Source organism: Macaca fascicularis, chromosome 16 (genome assembly GCF_037993035.2).
Source record: "Macaca fascicularis isolate 582-1 chromosome 16, T2T-MFA8v1.1".
Classification (NCBI taxonomy): Eukaryota; Metazoa; Chordata; class Mammalia; order Primates; family Cercopithecidae; genus Macaca; species Macaca fascicularis.
Window position 1 is genome coordinate 60,026,082 of NC_088390.1, and position 26,635 is coordinate 60,052,716.

Below are 26,635 nucleotides of genomic sequence, written 5' to 3' on the forward strand. Positions count from 1 at the left end.
CCATGTTAGCCAGGATGGTCTCGATCTCCTGACCTCGTGATCCACCCGCCTCGGCCTCCCAAAGTGCTGGGATTACAGGCGTTAGCCACCGTGCCTTGCCAGAAGTAATTTTATTTTTTACTTGTTTATTGTTTTATTCATTTGCTCAATCAACAGATCATCTATCCTCTATTATATGCCAAGAACTGTGCTTGGTTCTGGGAATGAAAAAAGAATAAGATATGGTTTCCTCTAGCACTTATGGAGCTTATAAACCAGCGATAGAGGAAGGTGCATAAACAAATCAATAAAGAATTAACTTTACTGTTAATTCTTACTAATTTCTAATACAAATAGATTTGAGTTTATTTGTATCATTTGAATTTCATGAATATAATCATATACTACACTTAAAATGAATAGACATATAAGAAAGAATTGGTGATGTAAGAAATCCACAGGAATGTGTAAATTATTTCAAGAATTAACACTCAGTAGATACTTGCATTCCCAAATAACCTTATAAATGCAGATGAACCTCTAGTTATTTTAGTTGCTTGTGAAATTTATAGAGGTACATGTATTTCTTCTTTTAACAGGGGTTAGGAACTTGGGGAGGGGGATGAGTGGTGGGTTCTTCTTATGTGTTCTTCAGGTCATATACTCAAGCAGGAGCTACTGAATGGGAAGACTGAAATAATCTCTTTTCTTTGCACACTTGGTATTGATAAATGTCAGGTGTATCCAAAATAAAATCTCTGGCACTATTACTATGCACCATATGCCTATGCTTGGCACTGGAATAAGATGAAGCACCTTGGAGTTCACATGCTGGTGATTGTGCCAGACAATGAGTAATAAAATAGGTAAGAATGGCTGTGGGGAGGCTGGGCATGGTGGCTCACACTTGTAATCCCAGCATGTTGGTAGGCTAAGGCGGGCAGATCCCTTGAGGTCAGGAATTGAAAATCAGCCTGGCCAACATGATGAAACCCCATCTCTACTAAAAATACAAAAAAAATTAGCGGGGCAGGCACCTATAATCTCAGCTACTCGGGAGGCTGAGGCAGAATGGCTTGAACCAGGAAGGCAGAGGTTACAGTGAGCTGAGATTGGGCCACTGCACTTTAGCCTGGCCGACAGAGTGAGACTCAGTCTCAGAGAATGACTGTGGGGAAGTCGGCTGGGTTCTAGTTACAGTCACATTTCAGGAAAGAATTTAACATGCTGACTTTCACGAACTAAGTGTTTTCTCCGTGTGTGCACGCAGGGTAGACCTCTGAAGAGTAGTGCTGTAACTTCTAGGGTAATGGTTGTGAGTCAAGGCAGGATGACAGTTCAGCCTCCTTCTAGGCTAGTGCAAAGGGCTCTTCACTCGGATTAAAGCCTTCTCCCCCAGACTGAATTGCCCACTCCCCAAAACCTCTCCTACAGAAAATTTGGAGTCCTCGTTTATTCCCTGACAGCTCCTTCCTAATTGGGTGGTGAATTAATTATCAAACATGCAACAAAAGATATCAAAAGTTTAGCGAAAATGGCGACATTTTGGAATAAATGACTGTAATGTACGTCCTGCCTGCCACCCTAACTGGCGCACGTTTTGCAGGTCAGTTGCTCTCCCTGGAAGCAGTATGGCCAAGAGGAGGAAGAGTATCTCTCGGATTTCAGCTTGGAGGAGGCAGTTCAGGCTGCCAGAATGGGACTAGCACTTCTGAATATCCCGAGGTCCTGTGACTTCCTTGGGAAGCTCTGCCGCGTCCCTATCCCACCACACCCCACCACAACAGGCGGCTGGAGTAGCGGGACCACCCGGGTCTGCGGCCCAAATCCTTTCTCGCTAAGCGGAAGGGAGGGGTGTTCGGGGGTGGGGTGGGACGGGAAGAGGGGTTTGGGTGGGATTGTGGGATAAGATCGCCCTGGTGACGCGGAGCGGATCTGGACCTGAGCCTAACAAAGGCGGTGTAAATAAAGGTGTCATAAAGGACGGGGCGGGGCGCGCGGTTGTCAGGGGCGCAAGCGTCTCAGGGGCTGCCAGAATGGCTCCCGCTAAGTGCGCGGCGCCAGAGCATGTCATGTCCCAGCTGCACCTCTGGGTCCCACGGTCCCTCCTTAAGTTGGCAACTACTGTGGCTACTAGTTCAGGAGGCTCAGCCTCTGGAGTGGGTCCAGGACCCGCTCCAGCCGACTTCCGACCCTCTGGGGCCGACTGAGCCCTGGTTTTCCCGCTCCCCCAATCTCCCACCCGAATCTTCCCTTGCGTTTACCCCCGCCCCCCGCCCCCACCGGCAGACCCTGGGGACTTTGATAACCTGGGGTCCTCTGCTTCCTCCCAGATGTCAGCTCCGCCTCAGGAATCGACTGAGACTTTGACCCAGACTTTGGTTCCATTCCTGGACACGGATTCAGCTGGAGAGCTGCCCCCGGGGCCAGAGCAGTTAGCGGCTGCACACCAGGATCTGGATGACTCCCAGAGGTGGTTCCAATGCTGAACTGGGATCAGAATCAGACCCTAGCTCGGCCTCTTCGCCTCAAAAGTAAGGTTCAAACTGCAGATCTAGCTCAGGCTGCAGATCATCAGGCAGATTAAATTCTTTACTTCTTCCACCTCTAGATAGTCAGAATTCAGGCGGGGCGCGGTGGGTTACACCTGTAATCCCAGCACTTTGGGAGGCCAAGGCGGGCGGATCACGTGGTCAGGAGATCGAGACCATCCTGGATAACACGGTGAAACACCGTCTCTACTAAAGATACAGAAAATTAGCAGGGCGTGGTGGCACGCACCTGCACTTACTCAGGAGACTGACGCAGGAGAATCGCTTGAACCGGGAGGTGGAGGTTGCAGTGAGCCGAGATCACACCACCGCACTCCAGCCTGGGTGACAGAGCGAGACTGTCTCAATAAATAAATAAATAAATAAATAAATAAATAAATAAACTTAAAAATAAAATAAAATAAATAAGAATTCAAAAGCAACCAAGTTTACTGTTGCCCAAGAACCTGAAGAAAGATCTAGCTAAGCATTGGAAGCTTGCTAAGGTTGTTGTTGGAACTCCACATCTATTTGTATCAAAACTTCAGTGTCAGAAACAAACTTTGCAGGATGAGTATTTGGATTCAAATATGGATATACTGTATCCGGGCAGCCTGCCTCCAGAACTCCGGGTGAACTCAGATGAGCCTCCAGGGCCTCCTGAGCGAGTCAGTCTTTCTCAACTCCGTCTAGAGCCCGAAACTCAAAATCCAGAGACCCTTGAAGGGATCCAGTCCTCTTCACTCCAGGAAGAAGCCCCAGAGCAGCTTCCACAGCTCCCTGAGGAGGGAGAACCTTCTTCAACCCAGCAGGAGGCCCCAGCTCTGCCTTGAGGGGGTCCACTCTTCTTCAACAGAGCGGGAGGCCCCAGCACAGCAGTGACCTGCCTCTGAAGAGATGGTAGCTCTGCCATTGATACATCATGAGGTAAATGTTCCATTGAAAAGTTGGAGTGAAGCTCAGCACTGACACTTGCCCAGTGTCACAGTCAAACCTGTGGGTGTGGAGCTTGTGGTAACTCCAGAGCCAGGTAAGGAACTTACATCAAGCCAGGAACAGGCCACTGCTCAGCCTCCAGAGCACACCAAGGAGATGGACTCTTCCTCAACACAATTAGAGGCTCCAGCTCGGACACCAGAGTGCCCTAAGGAGAGGAAACCCTCTGCAACCCAGCAAGGGACCCCAGCTGAGCCTCCAGATCCTCCTGTGGAGGCTGAACTTTCCCCCAGTGAGCAAGCAGGAGCAGCCAGCTCAGCCTTCTGAGTTTCTTGTGGGGGCTGGGGGGTTGAACCTTCTGAGACCCAGCAGGAGGCCCCCGCTCATCCTCCAGAGTCCTCTACAGAGAGTGCAGCTCAAACTCCACCAAATCATGAGGTGACAGTTCACCCTCCAGGTGAGGATCAAGCTCATTCTAACTTGCCCAGCATTACAGCGTTACAGTGAAACCTGCAGATGTGGAGATCATAACTTCAGAGCCTATCGAGGAGGCAGCATCTTCTCCATCCCAGCAGGAGATCCCAACCCAGCCTCCAGAGGAGGTGGAACCTTCTGCAACCAAGAAGGAGGCCCCAACTGAGCCTCCAGGTCCTCCTATGGAGTGTGCACCTTCCCCCAGTGAGCAGGAAGAGCCAGCTGAGCCTTCTGAGTTTCCTGGGAGGTTGAACATTCTGAGGCCCAGCAAGAGCCTCCAACTCAGCTTCCAGAGTCCTCTATGGAGAGTGGAGCTCAAACTCCACCGAATCATGAGGTGACAATTCACCCTCCAGGTGAAGATCAACCTCCTTTTAACTTGTCCAGTGTTACAGTTAAACTTGTGGATGTGTAGGTTACCATAACTTCAGAGCCTACCAAGGAGACTGAATCTTCCAAAGCCCAGCAGGAGGCCCCAGCTCAGCCTCCAGAGGAGTGGAACCTTCTGTAAGCCAGGAGGAGGCCCCAACTGAGCCTCCGGATCCTCCTGTGGAGCCTGAACTTTCCGCCAGTAAGCAGAAGCAGCTAGCTCAGCCTTCTATGTCTTCTGGGAAGGCTGAATCTTCTCCAGCCAGCAGGAGGCCCCAGCTCAGCCTCCAGCACATCATGAAGTGACAATTTCACCTCCAGGTCACCACCAAGCTCAGCATTCAGATTTGCCCAATGTCACTATTAGGCGTCCAGACATGCAGCTCACCATAGCAACAGAGCTTACTGCAGAGGTAGGAACTTCTCCAATCCACCAGGAGGCTACAGCTCAGCTCTCAGGGCCAGGTAATGATGTAGAACCTTCTGCACCACCCAGCATGGGGGCCCATCTCTGCCTCTAGAGTCATCAGAAGACACTGGACCTTTAGCAGGTCAACAGGAGACTTCAGTTCAATCTCCAGAACCTGTTAATAATGAGAACCCCTCTCCAACCCAGCAAGAGGCTGCAGCTGAGCATCCACAGACCCCTGAGGAGGCTGAGTCTTCTCCAGCCCAGCGAGAAGCCCAACCTCAGACTCCAGATCCCCCAAAGGAAGTAGAACCTTCTCCAGTCCAGCAAGAGTTCTCAGCTGAGCCACCAGAGCCCCCTAAGGGTTGAACCATCTGCAACCCAGCAAGAAGCCTCAGGTCATCCTCCAAAGTCCACCGAAGAGGTCAGTCCTCCACTGCAGCGGGAGATACCAGCTCAGCCATCAGAGCCACCTGAGAAGGTCGAACCATCTCCAGTCCTACAGCAGACCCCAATTCAGCTTTTAGAGCCACCTAAAGAGGTAGAATCCTCTCCAGTCCAGCAGGCAGGCCCTGCTCAGTCCTCAGAGGCACCTGTGGTGGTAGAACCCTCTCAGACCCAGCAGATGGCCCCATCTTCACCTCCAGAGCTCCCTCAGGAGGTGGAACCATCTCTTAACTCAGCAGGGGGTTCCAGCTCAGACTCCAGAGCCCCCTATGGAGGTAGAACCTTCAAGCCAGCAGCTGGTCCCAGCTCAGCATCCAGAGCCACCTCAGGAGGTTGCAGCTCAACCTCCAATGCATGAGATGACAGTTGCAATAGCAGGCCAGGACCAAGCCCAGTATCCAGTATCACCCAGTGTCACATTTCAACCTTTAGAGCTGGGGCTTACCATCACTCCGGAATCCACTATGGAGGCTGAGCATTCTACAACCCTGAGGAAGACTACTGCTCCTCCAAAACACCCTGAGGTGATGCTTCCACCTCCAGACCAGGTTCAGGCTCAGCACACAAACCTAACAGGTCATAGTTCAACCTTTGTACCTGGAACTTACCACAACTCCACAACCATGTTTTTTTTTCTCCAACCATGGAGAACTCAACTCAGCTTCCAGAGCCACCTACAGAGGTTGCAGCTCAACCTCAAGCTCATTATGAGGTAACAGCAGGTCAGGATCAAGCTCAGCATTCAACACTGCCCAGTGTCACAGTTTAGCCTTTGGGCCTGGGGCTTACCATCACTCCAGAATCCACGACAGAGGTTGAACTTTCTCCAACCACGCAGGAGACCCCAACTCAGCCTCCTAAGGTTGTACCCCAACCTCCAGTATATTAAGAGGTAACAGTTCCAACGCCAGGTCAGGATCAAGCTCAGCATCCAATGTCAACCAGCATTGCAGCTCAACTTTTGGACCTGGGACTTACTATCACTCCAGAACCCACTACGGAGGTTGAACATTCTACACCCCTGAAGAAGACTCTAGTTTCTCCAAAGCACCCTAAGGTGACACTTCCACATCCAGACCAGGTTCAGACTCACCATTCAAACCTGACTCAAGCCACAGTTCAACCTTTGGATCTGGAACTTACCTTAACTCCAGAATCCACTATGGAGGTTGAACCTTCTCCAACCATGCAGAAGACCCTAACTTGGTCTCCAGAGCTACGTAAGGAGGTTGTAGCTCAACCTCCTGTATATTTTGAGATGTCCGTGCCAACACCAGGCCAGGATCAAGCTCAGCATCCAACATCACCCAGCGTCACAGTTCAACCTTTGGATCTGGGGCTTACCATCACTCCAGAATCTATTACAGAGGTTGAAACTTCTACAGCCCTGATGACTACAGCTCCTCCTCCAGAGCACCTTGAGGTGACACTTCCACCTCCAGACAAGGGTCAGGCTCAGCATTCAAACCTGACTCAAGTCACAGTTCAACCTCTGGACCTGGAGCTTACCATAACTACAGAACCTACTATAGAGGTTAAACCATCTCCAACCATGGAGGAGACCTCAACTCAGCCTCCAGACCTGGGACTTGCCATCACTCCAGAACCCACTACAGAGATTGGACATTCTACAGCCCTGGAGAAGACTACAGCTCCTTGTCCAGACCAGGTTCAGACTCTGCATTGAAAACTGACTGAAGTCACAGGTCCACCTACTAAACTAGAATCTACTCAGGATTCATTGATGCAGTCTGAAAGTTACCCCCAAAATAAGGCTTTAACTGCACCAGAGGAACAGAAGGCCTCCACAAGCACCAACATATGTGAGCTCTGTACCTGTGGAGATGAGATGCTGTCATGTACTGATCTCAGCCCAAAGCAGAGGCTCTGCTGAGTGCCTGTGCCAGAGCCCAACACCTACAATGGCACCTTCACCATCTTGTAAGAATCACCTTTCCTCCATTGTCCTCTGTGTCCTGCCTCACACGGCAGCCTTTTCCTGGAGGCCTTCCTGGGCCTTCTTTATCTCCCCAAGCTATACTGACAACTAACTTTCTGCTTTCACCTCTGCCTGCAATCTCTTCCTTCTCCTCATTATCCTTTACAATTAGGCCCCTTCTCCAGTCTTTTACTTGTGATTGCTCTTACTTGTTTTCTTTTTTTTCTTTCTTTTTTTTTTTTTTTGAGACGGAGTCTGGCTCTGTCACCCAGGCTGGAGTGCAGTGGCGCGATCTCGGCTCACTGCAAGCTCCGCCTCCCGGGTTTACGCCATTCTCCTGCCTCAGCCTCCCGAGTAGCTGGGACTACAGGCGCCCGCCACCTCGCCCGGCTAGTTTTTTGTATTTTTTAGTAGAGACGGGGTTTCACCGTGTTAGCCAGGATGGTCTCGATCTCCTGACCTCGTGATCCGCCCGTCTCGGCCTCCCAAAGTGCTGGGATTACAGGCTTGAGCCACCGCGCCCGGCCGCTCTTACTTGTTTTCTTATCCGTTTTCATTTAGCCCCATCACGTCATTGCTTAACCGCTGCTCTCCTCCCATTTTCACTTCACCCTCTTCACAGCAGCCTGTCCCTCTCCCCATCTCAGTGATGATGTTCTAAATGGTTAAGAGTTGATTCTGGAGCCAGGCTGCCTGGGTCTGAACCCAGGACTGTCATTTATTAGCTTGGTGACCCTGAGCAAGTTATTCTGCTCTGTAACTCAATTTCCTCATCTTTAAACTGGGGATTATGCTAGTCACCATTTCATAAGATTGTTGTGAAATTTAGGTGAGTGAATATATGAAACACTTCATCAGTGCCTAGCATATGTAGGAGTGTTGGCTGTTAACATGATTACTCAGTCCTTTAGCTATGGCCAGAACTCATCTTTGTCACTGGCTTTCTATATGTAGCACTCATTTTGTGTCCAATCCAGAGCCAAGTATGCTACTGTCCCCAGAACATGAAAATGATAGGAGGGAAGAAAGAGAATAGGCATAAAAAAGGAGGTGTATATAATTAGGTACTAAAAGATAATGCAGACCATCGGTGCTAGAATTCACCAGAAACTGAGATCTTGAGATTTGGAGGTCAGAGAAATCTGGATAAGCTAAAACTTTACTTGGGGCTTAAAAAGTAGCTATAATTTGTTAAATAAGGAAAAAAATGGGAGTACAGTCTAGGCAAAGGCATGGCTACAGATATGGTGAGAATTTAGTAAACCAATCTGGCTGCAAAGAATCAGGTGAGGGAGCAATGAAGAAACAATTATGTAAAACTTTGATTATCAGGTATGGGAGTTTAAAAGTTACACAATGACATATGGAAAGCCATTGAAAATTTCCAACCAAAAGAGATTAGATGATTAAAACAGGAGGATTATTTTATTTTTTGCATAATGTTCAAGTGTAGACACGCAGATGATTATTTTAGAATCCGTATGTAGAGTGCCCTAGAGGGGAAAGCTTAATTCAGGGAGACAAAATAGAAAGGTCTAGCAAAATCTAGGGGTAAAGTGTGAAGGGGCTAAATCAGATTGGTTGTGATAGGAGTGGAAAGAAAAGGCCTAGGATGTTTCAACAGAGGGCACCGGGCCAAAGCTTTGGTGTTACCCAGCATAGGGTTTCTTTCTTCTTATTTGTTGATAATGATAAGTTTTTGCCCAGTTTTCTGTTGAAGTATTTACCATTTTTGATTTGTAGAAGGAGTTAGTTTAGACACATAAGGGCTTTTGGATAAAATACTTACATTCAAAGTAATTAACTGGCATTATCTGTCTAAGAGATGGGATGGATAGGAAGCTAAGCTTCCGGGAGATGCCTCATTTGTGCCAGTGGCCCCACATTATTTCTTGGTTAATTGTGCAAACTGGGAAGCTGACAGCGCTGGAAATTAGAAAGCAGGTGTTATTCTCTGTTTCTGAATATCCCCCACAAAGTTGCCATGATTCTTTTACTTATCCTGTTCATTCTTTTCCTACCTATTCAAGGATATGAACTGTGTTTCTTCACAGAAATGTCCAAGGAAACTATATATCTTACATTGGTGAAGATGTATGAAAAGCATACAGTTGGACTGAGAAACTGTGAGTATATTCTCTCCAAATATGACAAAAAAAACTAACTGCATTGTAAGATCCTTCCTGGTATAGAATTTTGAGGTCAGTATCTCTGAGAAAACATGTTTCCCCTCCATACCCCAAATCAACCTCTGTTGATTGCAATCCTGTGGTTATTTAAAAATTAAATTTGGTAGGCTCTCTTTAAAATAAGAGTCAATTTAAATTTATTTTTTATCAGACAAATAATACTTTGTTTTATATATATATATATATATATATATATATATATTTTTTTTTTTTTTTTTTTTTTTTTTTGAGACGGGATCTTACTCTGTTCCCCAGGCTGGAGTGCAGTGGTGCAATCATGACTCACTGCAGCCTCCACCTCCCAGGCTCAAGTGATCCTCCCATCTCAGCTTCTCAAGTAGCTGGGACCACAGGTACATGCTACCATGCCCACCTAATTTTTTATTTTTTGTAGAGACAGGGTCTCCCTATATTGCTTAGGCTGGTCTCAAACTCCTGGGCTCAAGTGATCCTCCCACCTTGGCCTCCTAAAGTGCTGGGATTACAGGCATTTTGTAATCCCAGCCCCCAGCCCCATCCCTAGCCCATGATTACATTCTTAATGTATAAAAATGAAATAACAGCTATAACAAAAACCCTCCTTGTGTCCTACTCCCTCATCCCTGAGGTAACACTCTGTGTTTAGTATATAACCTTCCAGACTTTTCCCCATTTGCCTACATACATATTTACATAAAGTAAAATAGATTTGTTGTGTGGCTTTAAAAATCTTTTTTCTTCACATAAATGGTAACGTCTTGTAACTTGATTCTTTCACTTCATGATATGTCTTAGATTTCTTTCCTTTCCAGTACTTAGAGGGTTACCACATTCATTTTAAACTCCTGCATAATACTCCATAGTATGGATGTATCATAGTTTATTTAATAGTTCCCCCATTGATGGATGTTTAGATTATGTCTAGTTTTCTTGTTACATGCATTGCTGCAATGAAATCCATGCTTCTTTGTGAACATGGGCAAGTATTTCTGTAGAATACATATCTAGAAATGGAATTGTTGGGGTGAAGCCTATGTAGATATGAAATTTTAATTGCTGTCGAAAATGTTGTGCCAACTTACACTATGGTCAACAGAGTATGACAGCATTCATTTCCCCACACTTTTCACCACTGGGTATTCTACAACTTTTTGTTGATGTTATGGGGGAATAAAAGGTATCCCATCTAAATTTGAATTTTTGTGATTACTTATGAATTTAATTAAATATCTCTATATGTTTATTGAACATTTGTGTTTCTTCTCTGAGTTTTCTGTCCTCTGTCCATGATCTTGTTGAATTTTTAAAATCATTTTCTTATTGATTTATAGAAGGAATTAGACACATACATGATCTTGGAAAAAATGCTTACATTCAAAGTAACTGGCTTTTTTTTTTTTTTTTTTTAAATTGAGACAGTCTTGCTCTGTCACCCCAGGCTGGAGTGCAATGGCGCCATCTCGGCTCACTGCAACTGCCACTGCCTGGGTTCAAGCGATTCTCATGCCTCAGCCTGCAGAGTAGGTGGGACTACAGGTGTGCACCACCATGCCTGGCTAATTTTTTTGTATTTTTAGTAGAGACAGGATTTCGCCTTGTTGGCCAGGTTGGTCTCGAACTCGTGACTTCAGGTGATCTGCCCTGGGATTATAGGTGTGAGCCACCACCCCCGGCTAGTAACTGGCATTTTTCACAACAGTTTATGTGTCACATCATTAGTTCAACTTATATAGACAAACTATACATGAGTTCTAAATTAAAAATAAAACACATGACAATCATAGTCATCTAAGAAGAGGAGTTATGACCACTTTAAAATAGTTTCCCTCACCCTTAGTTCGATATCTTATTGATAAGAAAAAAAAATGCTGGAACTAGACAATCCTGTTTCCTAGCTCTAAAGGAGAAATGGGATTCTGGGGCTTGTGTTCCAGATGGAGTCTTCTGATAATAGGAAGGTGTGGGAGATGGCTAGTAAGGGAGTGTACACTCTTCCTCCAGGGCTGCAGGACCCTGCCCTCTTTCTAACACCAATTGCTCCTGCCTGGAAGAAGACACCTTTGCTGCCTGGCCCAAGGAAGGATATGTGGTTGATGTACCTCTGGCTTCTCCACTCCACAGTCCCAACCAATAACTTGTAGGTAGTTCCTGGGTATTTCTGACAGGGGATCATTTGTAGAGCTGCTTCCACATTTTGAGTTAAGATTGTGGATTTTTAAATTATTTCTGTTCTATAATTTTTAGAGATTTGCTAGAGGTTGGATGGTTAGAGACTTGGCATGTTCTCAATCTGCCACAACTTTTTAGGAAAACAATTTTGTACCCTTATTATATCCTAGAGAAACCCAGGAAAAGTATTATCAGAATACAAGTATAAGAATGTTCAAAGCAGCATTCTTTGTAATAACTAAAAACTAGAAAAATCTCAGTATCTGTCCACAGTGGATGAATCAATACATTGTAGTATAATCATACAATGGAATACTCTATTATTCTATTATATAATAATAGAAGCATATTAATACTTTATATAATAATAGAAGTATTATTAATACTTATTAAAAGTATTATTATGTGTGTGTATACTGAATAGAAGTATTATTAATACTTCTATTATTGATTAGAAACATAATGCAAGTCACATACATAATCTTAACTTTTCCGGTAGTCACTTAAAAAATAAAACTAAAAAAGAAACAGGTGAAACATGTGAATATATTATATCCAAAATATTATCATTCCAACATGCAGTCATTATATATGTTATTAATGAGATATTTTATTTTCATACTAAGTCTTCGAAATATCCAAAGTGGTATCATTTCTACATGCTGTTAGTATAAAAATTAATTGGGGAGTTTACATTCTTTTTTCCATACTAACTCTTTGAAGTCTAAATTTGGTTGCTAAATTCTTATCACAAAAACTTAATCTGTTCTGCTGAGCAGTCTAGGGAGAAAAGTAAATAATAATAATAAAAATACTTAACCTGGCTGGATGTTAGGTAGCTCATGCCTGTAATCCCAGCATTTTGGGAGGCATAGGCAGGAGGATCACTTGAACCCAGTAGTTCAAGACTAGCCTGGCAACACAGTGAAACCACGTCTCTACAAAAAATTAAAAATATTAGCGAGGCATGACGGTGTGTGCTTATAGTCCCAGCTACTAGGCAGGCTGAGGTGGGAGGGTCACTTGAGCCTGGGAGGTCGAGGCTGCAGTACGCTGTGATTGTGCTACTGCTCTCTAGGCTGGGCAACAGAGTGAAACCTTGTCTCAAAACAAACAGACAGACAAACAAAACACCTTAATCTATATTTAGATTTTGTAAAATTTGCAGTTGAAAAAGTAGCATCATATATCCAATAAATTTTCTAATGACTGCATTGAGTATCAGCTTTTAAATTTAAAAATAATTAAAATGAGTAAATTAAAGATTCAGTTCCTCAGTCACTAACAGTAGCCAAATATAGCTAGTAACTACCTTATTGAAAGCATAACACAGGTCTTGGAATGAATCAACCTCAGCAACATACATCTTAAATGTACAAACAGATTATTGAGTGAAAGAAGTAATACAGAAAATAATATGTGTAATATGATTTCTTTTATATAATGTTCAAGGAGGCAAAGCTAAAATATGTTGTTTATGACTGACATATAATAGGTAAAACGACATTTTATTTTATTTAATTTATTTTTGAGACAGGGTTTGCAGTGGTGCAAACGCAGCTCACTGCAGCCTGGACCTCCCATGCTCAAGCAATCTTCCCATCTGAGCCTCTCCAGTAGCTGGGACTACAGGTGTGCGCCAACATGCCCAGCTAATTTTAAAATTTGTCTAGAGATGAGGTCCTGCTGTATTACTCAGACTGGTCTCGAACTTCTGGGCTCAAGCAATCCTCCTACATTGGCTTCCCAAAGCGCTGAGATTACAAGTGTGAGCCACCGTGCCCAGCCAGAACTACATTTTATTTTACTTTACCAGTTTATTTTATTTTATTTTATTTTATTTTATTTTATTTTATTTTTTGAGACAGAGTTTTGTTCTTGTCGCCCAGGCTGGAGGAGAGTGGCACGAACTCGGCTCACGGTAACCTCCGCCTCCTGGGTTCAAGTGATTCTCCCACCTCAGCCTCCCAGGTAGCCAGAATTACGGGCACCCACCACCATGTCCAATCAATTTTCGTATTTTTAGTAGAAATGGGGTTTCACTATGTTGACCAAGCTGGTCTCGAACTCCTGACCTCAGGTGATTCACCCGCCTCAGCCTCCCAAAGTGCTGGGATTACAGGCGTGAGCCACTGTGCCAGGCCGGAGCTACATTTTAAAAACAAGAAAATTATTACAAAGGTCAGGATAGTGGATATCTATAAGGATTAGAGAGGAGGCTGTGATTGGAAAGGACCTGGGGCTTCTGGGATGCTAGCAATGATCTTTCGTAACGATGGTGTATGGGTATCTGCTTTATAATTATTAAACTGAATATTTGGCCAGGTGCAGTGGCTCACATCTGTAATTGCAACACTTGGGAGGCTGAGACAGGGGAATCACTTGAGCCCAGGAGTTTGAGATCAGTCTGGACAACAGAGTGAGACCCTGTCTCAGAAATTAAAATAAAATAAAATAAAATAAAATAAAATATAAACAACATTTATGTTATGTGTGCTTTATGCACATTGTAGTTCTCAAATATTTTTAATGGGAGAAAAAAGTCAAATGACTTCACTTGCAGCCCTGACATGGTTCCATGTGGGGCTTTTATAACAAGGTTTGGGAAAAGAGGGGAGGAAACGGAAGTTCTGCTGATACTGGTGCCACCAGAGTTGGATTCGAACAGGGACTTTGTGATCTAGAGAGGAGGCATTAAATAGATAATTTGGTGGGAAGAGTGGGTAGGGGTGTGCTTGTGTGTGTGTGTGTGTGTGTGTGTGTGGTGGTGGTGGTGGTGGAGAGAGATGGACACAAAAAGGAAAATGTAAGAAAAGGTTTGAATGAAAGCAGAGCAGATACCACCATCTTGAAATTACCATCACCCAGCTTTCCTCCACATGTAGGAGTTAATCCTTTGTAGCAAATAGTTGTAGTTTGCATTTTGATCTAGAAAATAATTTTTCATTTTCCAGAATTCTCAATGAAAATTATTTGACTGAATTACATAAGGATTCATTTGAAGGCCTGCTATCCCTCCAGTATTTGTAAGTTAGTTAGTTAATCATGTTTATTAGTTTTTAGTCATATTATCTGTAAAACGAATAAGGGGTTCAAATTAGATAATCTCTAAGATTTCTTTCAGCAATACAATTCTGCAATTCTGTAAGTTTGTATAGGGTCTCAGCCAATCTCTAGCATTAATATCTTCTATGCATTTTCAGGTTTTTAACCATATAGACAGAATACAGACAGAAAAAAATTTCACATGGTAATAAGATATGAGCAGTGATTGATACCCATATGAACCTTGTTTTATAAAAAGTGTTCACATATCATCTTCTTATATTCAGTCTACAACCAATAGATCAAATCTAATCTACAGTCTGTTTTTAAATAGCCCATCAAGTTAAGAATGGTTTTTACACTTTTAAAGGACTGGGAAAGAAAAAGAAAAGAAACAAAGAGAAATATGCAACAGAGACCACATGTGGCCCACAAAGCCTAAAATATTTACTATCTGACCTTCACAAAAAAGATTTAGGGCCAGGCACGGTGGCTCACGCCTGTAATTTCAGCACTTTGGGAGGTTGAGGCGGGAGGATCACCTGAGGTCAGGAGTTCGAGACCAGCCTGGCCAACGTGGTGAAACCCTGTCTCTGCTAAAAGTATAAAAATTAGCCAGGCATGGTGGCCAGTGCCTGTAATTCTAGCTACTCGGGAGGCTGAGGCAGGAGAATCACTTGAACCCAGGAAGCAGAGGTTACAGGATCATGCCACTATACTCCAGCCTAGGCAACAGAGCAAGACTCTGTCAAAAAAAAAAAAAAAGAAAGATTTGAAAAAGTTGCTTTAGTAGAATGAAAGGAATTAAAGTTAACTTCAGATTGTTGCCTGAAGGAGAAGAAAATATAGACCACCTACATTAATTTGAATATCATTAATCCAGAATTTTTTGATAATTTAATCTAAATTAAATTAATATTTAAATATTAAATAATAAGCAGCTGAATTATATAAATAATATTATCAAGAATATTAAGCTACCAAAAGAATAGCCTGGTATTCAGGATTTCATTTCAGGAATTGTTATGCTAAAACAGATGTTTAAAATGATGGTTAAGTGGTATAGCTAGAGTGTTTATAGCAAGTAAGCATATCAGAAATGCCCCTAACTCTTCACTAATTACAAAATAAACTATGTCCTCAGCCGTGTTACCAAGGAAGGGATACCTGCATGGTATTTCTGTCTGTTTAGAGATAAGAAGATACTATGTTCATTGCTATGAAAGCTTGATTTTTATCCTTTGTCCATGGTTCAGAGGTGTGTATGTCATTAATCCTCATTAAGCTTATTAGTGATGCTTTTTTGCAAACAGATTCAAACGTAGAAGGCTTAAGGAAAGTGGGTGTAAAGACCCTCAGGTAGATACCAAAGTGCTACAAAGGCCATGAAGTAATAAAACTACATTTCCTTTAAAATAGTCATTTTCCTTCTACTCACTGCCCCAGCTATTCATTTATTTTATAACTGTGAGTTCAATTTATTTCCATGTGTTGGTTTTAAACACGGTGGGCAATGCAGATGAACAAGACCTAGTCCATGCTTTCAAGAAGTTTATGCTCAGAAGAAATGGGATGAAAAATAACTACATTAAAAAGAAGAAATGGATGTGGGCTCTAGGAGGGATACATTGTTTCTGGAGCATAGAAGAGAGGAGATCGACTTCAATTTGGACCCAGGAAGATGTTATTAGAACAATGCCATTTGAATAGGACTTTGAAGGGCCGTTGCGTAACATCAGACAAACATCTTGGGGAAAAGATTCTAAACTAGCAAAAGGAAAATGCGAGAAGGGCAAAACACAGGAAAGTATTTGAGGAATGCCATGAGTACCTGTAGAGTACAAGGAGGTAGAGTAGGAAATTATAGAGCCAGATCTTCTAGGGCTTTGAATGTCAAGCTAAGGAGTCATCATACGGACCAGTGTTATCACAGCAGTGCTGTGAGATAGAGCTGCATCACAATCACTGGGAGGGCGCATTAGAACTCAGTTCTGCACTCTACCCTCACAGTTACTGATTCAGTTGGTCTAGAGTGGGACCAAAAATTTGCATCTTCAGAAATTTCCTAGGAGATGCTGGTCTTTGCAAGCCACTTCTGGAGAGTTTATCTCATGACTGTGTGCAGGATGGTTTAGGAAGGGAGAGACTAGAGATGGAGACATCAGTCAGACAACATTACACCTTCCAGGTAAAGAGGGAGGGACAAGCTGACAAGCTGGAATCAATGGAAATAAGAGTCAACTGGAGTTAAGAATGGGTGTTGACTACACCTGTTTTTATTTGAAAAATAAAAATCCAGTTCCATGTTGTTTTGTTGCCCTGTCACTGTATAACTGAAGAAATTGCTTTCATGAAATAATAAAGCAATATATAACCAAAAAAGAATTTCTATTAATATGATAGAAATTAATTATATTAATATGGTTTGAATTAGTTCAAAGTTATGTATTAGTTAAAGGGGTAACTTCCTTTCAAATGATGTGAAAGGATGTCTTTTATTTCTTCTGACGTTGAACTGGCTTAGGAAAATAGACCTAAACTAGGAAGGTGAGACTATTTCTTTTAATATTAGAAACTATATATAAAGATAAAAACTTCGAGCTCACAATCTAGGATTTGATGAGACTACAAAAGGTCATCTCATCAAGTTTACTGCTCTCAGGAAAAATTAATTCCAAAGTCTATCAAGATCTATAGTTGTATATTTTATGTATTAAAACCATGAAGGTGAGACTCTAGGAGAGGTACTGGCAAGGTTAGAGGCTCTGGGAAGTTCAAATACAAGTCCAAACATATAGAGTTTAGATGAAAACTATGTATTTAATGTTACTGTAAACTCTTCCTATTTATTCCTACTAATTTGACATTAATAACTAATCAAGGCAATATTTTCCTTTTACTTTTCCTAGAGATTTATCCTGCAATAAAATATAGCCTATTGAAAGACATATATATGAACCACTACCATTTTTGCACTTTATGTAAATTACAAATATAACTCGATTACATTTAGAACTTTAATAAAACTTAATGATAAACCCCTTTGCTATTCATTTTGAAATATGATTAGAATTTTTAAGTTACTAAAATTATATAGCAAATCCTTTTTGTCCCTAGGAAAGATTAGTGTAAGAATTACTACACAGATCATAGTGAGTCATCAGAGAGCAGTGGTTCTCAACCAGTGTGATTTTGCACCCAGGTGACACTTGGCTATGTCTGCAGACAGTTTTGGTTGCCACAACTGTGGGTGTCCTCCTGGCATCTGGTAGGCAGAGGCCAGGAATGCTGCTAAATATCCTACAAGGTACAGGACAAACCCCCATGGCAAAGAATTATATAGTCCAAGAGTCAATGGCCCTGAAGTTGTGAAATCCTGTCCTAGGGAAATAAAGCTCACTTAACGTAAGTATTTACTGAGCATTCGCTGTTTTGTATCTAATGCACCACAAGTGCAAGGTTAAAGTATAAATCATAAGCCAGTATCTTTCACTGTGAGATTTCTTTAGTACATAGAGAAAGTATTGAGGTTATGTTCCATCTTATGCAAATTAGAATCAATGCAAGCAATAAACGTTCTGAAAGAATATATATTTTTTCTTCTTTAGCTTGTGTCTTTTTTGGCAGGAATCTTGGTTGCAATTTACTCACAGAACTGAGGTTTGGAACATTTCAGGCCTGGCACGGGATGCAGTTTTTACACAAGTTGTAAGTGAAATGGAAGATGAATACATGTAAACAACTATTTACGTGTAAGAACCTCATACAATTATTGGTTAGCTGGGTATAAGCCCATTATGAACTCTGAAAAGTATGTCTTAAGATCCATTCGTTGGGCTGGGTGCAGTGGCTTACGCCTATAATCCCAGCACTTTGGGAGGCCGAGGCAGGCGGATTACCTGAGGTCGGGAGTTTGAGACCAGCCTGACCAACATGGAGAAACCCCGTCTCTACTAAAAATACAAAATTAGCCGGGCGTGGTGGCACATGCCTGTAATCCCAGCTACTTGGGAGCCTGAGGCAGGAGAATCGCTTGAACCTGGGAGGCGGAGGTTGCGGTGAGACGCGATTGTGCCATTGCACTCCAAGAGCGAAACTCCGTCTCAGGAAAAAAAAAAAAAAAAAAAAGATCCATTCGTTTTTTCAAATGGGGAAGCTAAAGTACGAAGAGACCAAGAAACTTACATAGTTTATATATGACCCTGTTTTTCCTAGTTCTGACCTTTGGCATGGGCAAGAAAATGCATGAAACAAGTGACCCTATTGGCACAATGGTCTCAACACACCAAATGTATGCTGGGGGCTGGGCTCCTTCGTTTTGGGTCAAATCTTTCTAGTAAAAAAGGCTAATTTGCTTCAGGAAACATTTGCCATAGTGAGAAATGGGCCCATTGCATTTCTTTCCAAAGGCAAGTTGCCAAGGGAAGGTGCCAGTAATTTTGTGACTGATATGACACTGTTCTGTGGTGTTTATAAGTTGAAACAGTATATTTTATTGCATTACAAAAGTTTGTAAAACAAAACAAAAAAAAGGGCCTCAGCTGTGGTGTAATGACGATGAATTGAATAGAGCCTCAGCATCAGGGCTTTTCACTTGCACAGTCCTGGGAGGCCCTTGGGAATCTTTGTATTCATACTTTTCCATGTTTTTATTATTCATAGGTAAGGTTCAGGCTCCATAAAATCCTGAAATCACCCTTGGGTTCCAGTAATTACAACTTTGAATGAAGCCTCTATGTTATTGACAAATACTGACCAGCCGAGTCAGCAGTGTGGGTAGGGTCAGTCTATTTTGAATCTGAAACCCATCCCAAGGACATAGCAAGAGCTTATTAGCGGACTTAACTGGGGTCCACTGGCCCAGCACAGTAAAGCCAAACCATACTGAGGTTTTGCAGTGGGAGAAAGGAGCACATTTGTTTGCAGGGTGCCAAGCAAGGAGGACCAGGCAGTTAACAATCAAAGTCCCCCTCTGAATGGTAGCAATAATCATATCTTTCACAGATGAAATAAAAAATGAAATGGTCTATGGAAAACCAGCAGTGGTTGATAATTCTAAATGTTAAGTATGTGCATATTTTTTTCCCTGACTTTAAAGTGCTTCTCCTTCATTCACCTACACAGGTCCAGACGGATGGCTTGTTTTTAAAAATTTTCTTAGTCCGTTAGTTCTAACAATACAAGCTCCATTATTTTAGAAACTGAATGACTCTGCAATGTAGAAAGGCTATACCTTATTCAGATAGAGCACACTGACATGCTGGCTTGCCTGTGGCACATCAATATCATGACAAGAATGTAAGCACTAAGAGAGAAGAAGAGGAAAATCCAAGCTTTATCCCTATTGAATTATTTATCCCACTATTAGAATATCAATCAGTGAAGTAGGTGTGGGCACACTGGGCAAATTGAACTTCAGTCACAAACATGCCTTGTTGCTTCCTTTAGATAGCGGTAGATGCACAAAAGTTTGCACAGGTGAGAGTATTGTCATCACGTTTTGGTATGTACTAGAATCCTGGCAGCAACTTCTCAGATTCAGAGAGGTGTAAACATTAAAGATGAAAAGAACAACTCGGGTCTGTCCTTTGGGGTGATTTAGGGTGGCTGTTTACATTTGCTAAAAAAAAATACAAAAATTAACGTGGTGGTGCATGCCAGTTTCTCGGGAGGCTGAGGCATGAGAATTGCTTGAACCCAGGAGGCAGAGGTTGCAGTGAGTTGAGATTGCATACTGCACTCCAGCCTGGGTGATACAGCAAGATTCTGTCTTAAAAAAATAAAAAATGAACAAAATCAATTTCTGATTAAATATTTTAAAATTTATTTTAAAATGCAGTAAGTATGAAATTCAAAAGGAAAAAAATGCAGTTAAAAGTAGCCTACCTCTCGGCCGGGCGAGGCTGAGGCAGGAGAATGGCGTGAACCCGGGAGGCGGAGCTTGCAGTGAGCCGAGATTGCGCCACCGCACTCCAGCCTGGGCGACTGAGCAAGACTCAGTCTCAAAAAAAAAAAAAAAAAAAAAAAAAAAAAAAAAAAGTAGCCTACCTCTCATCTCTTAACACTTAGACACCCATTTCTAACAGTTAACTTCTACTACAAGCTTCTAATGTATTCTAGAGCTGCTCTATATGCTTTTTAGTTTGTTTTATTTTCATTTAGCTTTAAAAATTATCATGCAGTAGTCTTGACTTATTTTGATATGCATTTCTACGAATTTATTTATTTATTTATTATTATTTAAAAAAAAAAATTTTTTTTTTTTTTTTTTTGAGACGGAGTCTGGCTCTGTCGCCCAGGCTGGAGTGCAGTGGCTGGATCTCAGCTCACTGCAAGCTCCGCCTCCCGGGTTTGCGCCATTCTCCTGCCTCAGCCTCCCGAGTAGCTGGGACTACAGGCGCCCGCCACCTCGCCCGGCTAGTTTTTTGTATTTTTTTAGTAGAGACGGGGTTTCTCCGTGTTAGCCAGGATGGTCTCGATCTCCTGACCTCGTGATCCGCCCGTCTCGGCCTCCCAAAGTGCTGGGATTACAGGCTTGAGCCACCGCGCCCGGCCATTTATTTATTTTTGAGACAGAGTCTCGCTCCGTCGCCCAGGTTGGAGTGCGGTGACGCCATCTTGGCTCACTGCAACCTCCGCCTTGTAGGTTCAAGCGATTCTCCTGCCTCAGTCTCCTGAGTAGCTGGGATCACGGGCATGTTCTCCATGTTGGCCAGGCTTGTAGCGAACGCCTGGCCTCAAGTGATCTGTCTGCCTCAGCTTCCCAAAGCGCTGGGATTACAGGCGTGAGCCACCATGCCCGGCCTAGTTCTGTGAATTTTAACACATGTGTAGATTCTTGTAACTACCATCACAATCTGCCTACAGAACAGGATTTGAATTAAGTGTTTGAAAAATATATTTTTTAGAGGGGAGTTATAGAAATATTTAGCCTGTTTCTGCCATTTTTCAACAAATTAAAGTACAATTAAGTTACAGTGAAATTCACCCATTTACAGGTACAGTTTATCAGCATCATAAGACAGGGTGAAAAAATAAAAGTACGGTTTGAGTATTGACAAAATGCATCATAGTGTGGCCATCATCACAATCAGTGTATAGCTCTGACAATAACTGACCTTTTTCTTCAGTTTTGCTTTTATCAGAGTGTCCTATATATGGAAGTTTTTTGAGTATGGCTTTTTTTCACTTAGCATAATGAATTTGAGATTCATCTCTGTTATTACTTGTATGAATAATTTCTTTCTTTTTGGACCTGAGTAATATCTCACTGTATGGGGTATACCATAGTTTTTAAAGTCCATTTCCCAGTTGACAGACATTCCGATAGTTTCCAGTGTGCAAATAAAGTTGTTACAAAGATTCACAGACAGGTGTTTTTATGAATGTACGTTTTTCTTTTTTTTGAGACGGAGTCTCGCTCTGTCACCCAGGCTGGAGTGCAGTGGCACGACTTCGGCTCACTCCAAGCTCCGCCTCCTAGGTTTATGCCATTCTCCTGCCTCAGCCTCCTGAGTAGGTGGGACTACGGGCACCCGCCACCACACCCGGCTAATTTTTTTTTTGTATTTTTAGTAGAGGCGGGGTTTCACCGTGTGAGCCAGGATGGTCTCGAATTCCTCACCTCGTGACCCACCCGCCTCGGCCTCCCAAAGTGCTGGGATTACAGGTGTGAGCCAGGGGCCCGGCCCACGTTTTCTTTTTATTAGGTTAAATGCCTAAGGACAGTATTGCTGGGTTGTGTAGTAAGTGTATGTTTAATTGTTTTTTTCTTTTTTTGGCTCCTGATTGCAACAACTGAAAGTGTGCGTTTAACTTTATAGGAAATTTCCAAATTGTTTTCCGAAGTTGACTGTACTAATTTATGTTCCCACCAGCAATGGATGAAAGTTGCTTATCTGAAATTTTATCAGAGGAAGGCTCATGCCTGCAATCCCAGCACTTTGGGAGGCTGAGGTGGGTAGATGGTTTGTGTCCAGGAGTTCGAGACCAGCCTGGGCAATATGGCAAAACCCTGTCTCTACCAAAAATACAAAAATTAGCTTAGTATGGTGGTGTGCACCTCTAGTCCCAGCCACTCAGCAGCCTGAGGTGGGAGGATCACTTAAGCCCAGGAAGGTTGAGGCTGGAGTGAGCCATGAATGTGCCACTGCACTCCAGCCTGGGCAACAGAGAGAGACACTGTCTCCAAACAAACAAATAAGAAATAAGTGGTATTATCAGTTTTTTTTAAAATGCCATTTCAATAGGCATGTGGTGGTAATACCTTGTGGTTCTAGTTTGTATTTCCTTAATGATTAATGATCGTGAATGTGTTTTCATGTGCTTACTTGCAACCTGTGTATCATTGATGAAATGTCTGTTTAAATCTTATGCCCACTTTAAAAATTGGGTTTTTTACCTCTCTTTTGAGAATTCTATATATTTTCTGGATACAAGTTTTTATTCAGGTATGGATTTGTTTCTTCATTCGTTTCTTATTTTTTTAAAAAAGGAATAAGCTTTGTAAATATTTTCTCCCATTTCAGCTTATCAATTTTTTATTCCACATATTGTGCTTTTGTGTTGTCTCTAAGAAAATATTTGTCTAGCCTGTGGTCACAAAGATTTTCTTCTGTATTTTTTCTTCTAGAATATATCATTTTCAGTTTTACATTTAGGTCTGCAGCACATTTTGAGTTATTTTTTTATTTTGATTTGAAGTATGGATTGAGGCTCTTTTTTTTTTGGTTTGTTTTGCATGTGGACACCTAGTTCTAGTGTCATTTAATGAAAACACTATCATTTCTCTGTTAAATTGTCTTTATACTTTTGTTGAATAGATGTGTGGGTCTTTTTTTGGACTAAAACTCTAAAACTATATTATTAATCCTTATTTGGATTGCATCTGACAGATCCCAAATGATTTGAAAAGTTAATTAGGTAACAAATTTAGAAATTTGTTAAGTGTCTTATTTGGAACCTGGTGCTTGCTGACAGTAGTTTGTAATCTGCAGAAGGGTTTTCTAAATAACTTTAAGCCTAAGATTAAAAGAACATTTTGCTAATGATTCATTATCTGTTTGGAAAAGCTTGTGTGAGTTTTCATGCAGCAGGGATGAGCTGAAATGGTTTTTCCTAGAAGGTGCCCATTTTCTTTGTTGTAGAATTACCTGGTAGTTCTCTAATAATCTGTGTTTGTGCTTTATATCATCTTTGATAGTGATACATTTTGGGGCAATTCTCTTTTTGTTTAAAACCATCACGTAGTTGTCCTAAGTTAAATACTCTAGGCCAGACAGTAATCCTGGAACTTTGAGAGACAGAGGCAGGAGGATCACTTGAGCCCAGGAGCTTGAGACCACCTGGGCAACATAGTGAAACCTCCTCTCTACAAAAATCAAAAACAGGTCAGGCACGGTGGCTCACGCCTGTAATCCCAGCACTCTGGGAGGCCAAGGTGGCAGGTCACCTGAGGTCAGGAGTTCAAGACCAGCCTGGCCAACATGGTGAAACTCTGTTTCTACTAAAAATGCAAAAAAAAAAAAAAAAAACAAAAAAAATTACCTGTGTGTGGTGGCACACGCCTGTGATCCCAGCTACTCAGGAGGCTGAGGCAGGAGAATCGCTTGAACCCAGGAGGCGGAGGTTGCGGTGAGCAGAGATCACGCCACTGCACTCTAGCCTGGGTGACAGAGCAAGACTCCATCTCAAAAATAAATAAATAAATAAATAAAAATAATAAAAAACCTAGCTGGGCATGGTGGTGCATGCCTGTTGTCCCAGCTGGAAGGCTGAGGCTGAGGTGGGAGGATTGCTTGAGCCCAGGAGTTCAGGTTTACAGTAAGCTATGATGGCTCCACTGCACTCCAGCCTGGGTGATAGAGAAAGACTCTGTCTCTAAACAAACTAACTGAAGGTTTACTTACTTTTAAAAAGTAGTACACAATTATTGTTTTTAGGATGAGGTGTTTTTTTGTTTGTTTGTTTTTGAGACAGACTCTTGGTTTGTCACCTAGGCCTGAGTGCAGTGGCTCAATCCGCTCATTGCAGTCTTGAACCCCTGGGCTGAACTGATCCTCCTGCCTCAGCTTGGACTATAGGACTAGGAATACAAGCACACGCCACCACGCCCCACTAATTTTTTTGTAGAGACAAGGTCTCACTATGCAAGAGTCCTATACAAGGACTCTCACTGGAGTCCAGCTTCCTGGCCTCTAGCAATGAATGCTGCCACTTCGGCCTCCCAAAGTGCTAGAATTACAGGCATGAGCCACTGTGCCTGGTCTATTCTTTTATCATTAAATTGTATAGACCTGTAGAGCGCAATAATTGATATTTGGCTGTACATTGGTGTTCTATAATATAATGAAGTTTGAGCTAATCTCAATGTTTGGATATTTATTATTTAGTAATTGAAGTACTTTGCAATTAACACCTTTAAATTAACTTAAAATTTTAAATGTTACAGTAGAAATTAAAATGCCAAGAAGCAGGTGTTATTTTAAAAATATCATTGGACAAAATATTGGAGGTTAATTTAAGACAGACTTTCAGGATTAACAGCTATTTAAAAATTTTTTTAATCATTTGTTGATGAGTGTTTTTTCTCATTCCTGAAATACCTACTCTTAAGTCCTTTTTTTTGGTCTTTGGAAAACGTACTCCTGTCCCGTGCTATTCCATTTTTCTTTTTATTTTTTACCTTTCTTCATTTATACAGATTTTGCCATACAATTTTATTTTTATTATTTTTATTGTGGTAAAATACATGTAATAAAACTTATCACTTTAACTATTTTAAAGTATATAATTCAAGCCACATGTAGTGGAGCCTGTTGTTCTAGCTAGTCAGGAAGCTGAGCCTGGACTCCTTGAGCCCAGGAGTTTGAAGGCAGCCTGGGCAACATAGCAAGACCCCCTTCTCTTAAAAAGTATATAGTTCGGTGGTATTAAGTACATAAACAATATTGTACGAACATCACCACCACCATCTTGTTCTAGAACTTGTTCATCATTGCCACACAATTTTAGCACCTAATTGTTCCCTAGTGTTTGGCTGCCATATTAAGTTTAGGTTTGTAAGAGATAAACAAGACTCAGTTCTTGTCCTCAAGGACTTTACAGTCTAGTGAGAGAAACCTGACATTTATGATACAATGTGGCAAATTACATGTTAGAACTCCCCATCATTGAATTAGAGTTTTAATTTTACTTTGAAAAGGCAAAGTAACTTCTTGTTAGGTTAATAATCCAGTTGTCATATTGTTCCACACACTGAATTCATTTAGGCTAGACCAAAAGACCGAAGTTTTTAGTCTTTTGACTTAGGTCATTGTAGGACTCACAAATCCTCATGCCCTATACTTTATTGCAAGAAAGGAACCAGAAAATTGATATTTTGATTTAAAACCAAATTATGAGCTATTTCTTCCTAATGAAGTGGGGAGATCTGTGAAAATTATGTTTAGAGAGAACTTCTTAGTTGTCTGTAACTATCATTTGTTGAAACCGTTTTTACTTTAGTTGCAGTGACAACTCGCTTATGATCAAATACAGCATGATACGGGCATGTTTATCTCCCTTGGCAGATCATCTTGAGGAACAGTTGCTTTGGAAACTGTCAAGAGATTGTTTTTAATTCCTTGAGAAGCCGAGAGGTATCAACTGATTTAAAGTTTAATGTCTTAGCAGTTTTAGTTTACAATAATGTTATCAGACTTGAGCAGTATTAAAATACAGATTTTATTTTCATTATTATGACTTATTTTCTTCATTATTAAAAATTTAATGCAATATTGCTTATCAAAGTAAAACAACACGGCTGTTTTCATCTAGAAGGGCTAGATGTGAGAGGGGTGGAATTGAGAGCAGCTTTTTTTTCTTTTTTTTTTTTGAGACAGAGTTTCACCCTGTTGCCTAGGCTGGAGTGCTGTGGCCTGATCTCTGCTAACTGCAACCTCCGCCTCCTGGGTTCAAGCGATTCTCCTGCCTCAGCCTCCCAAGTAGCTGGGATTACAGGTACCCGCCGCCACGCCCAGCTAATTTTTGTGTATTTTTAGTAGAGACGGGGTTCCACCATGTTGGCCAGGCTGATCTCCAACTCCTGACCTCAGGTGATCCTCCCGCCTCGGCCTCCCAAAGTGCTGGGATTACAGGCCTGAGCCACTGCGCCCAGCCTGAGAGCAGC

The 26,635-nt window shown here is 42.1% G+C and overlaps 1 protein-coding gene and 2 pseudogenes across 1 annotated transcript; all 3 read left to right on the top strand.

Annotated features, from left to right (window-relative positions):
• Nucleotides 1–1,288: 1,288 nt before the first annotated feature.
• On the top strand, nucleotides 1,289–2,590 carry LOC102131178 (leucine-rich repeat-containing protein 37B-like; annotated as a pseudogene).
• LOC123566797 (leucine-rich repeat-containing protein 37A3-like) lies at nucleotides 1,983–7,208 on the top strand. Its single transcript, XM_045376024.3, has one exon. It carries the CDS (start codon nucleotides 6,080–6,082, stop codon nucleotides 6,830–6,832), a length of 753 nt encoding a protein of 250 aa, XP_045231959.1. The 5' UTR covers nucleotides 1,983–6,079; the 3' UTR covers nucleotides 6,833–7,208.
• LOC123569369 (leucine-rich repeat-containing protein 37A3-like) lies at nucleotides 3,101–5,067 on the top strand (annotated as a pseudogene).
• Nucleotides 7,209–26,635: the final 19,427 nt, after the last annotated feature.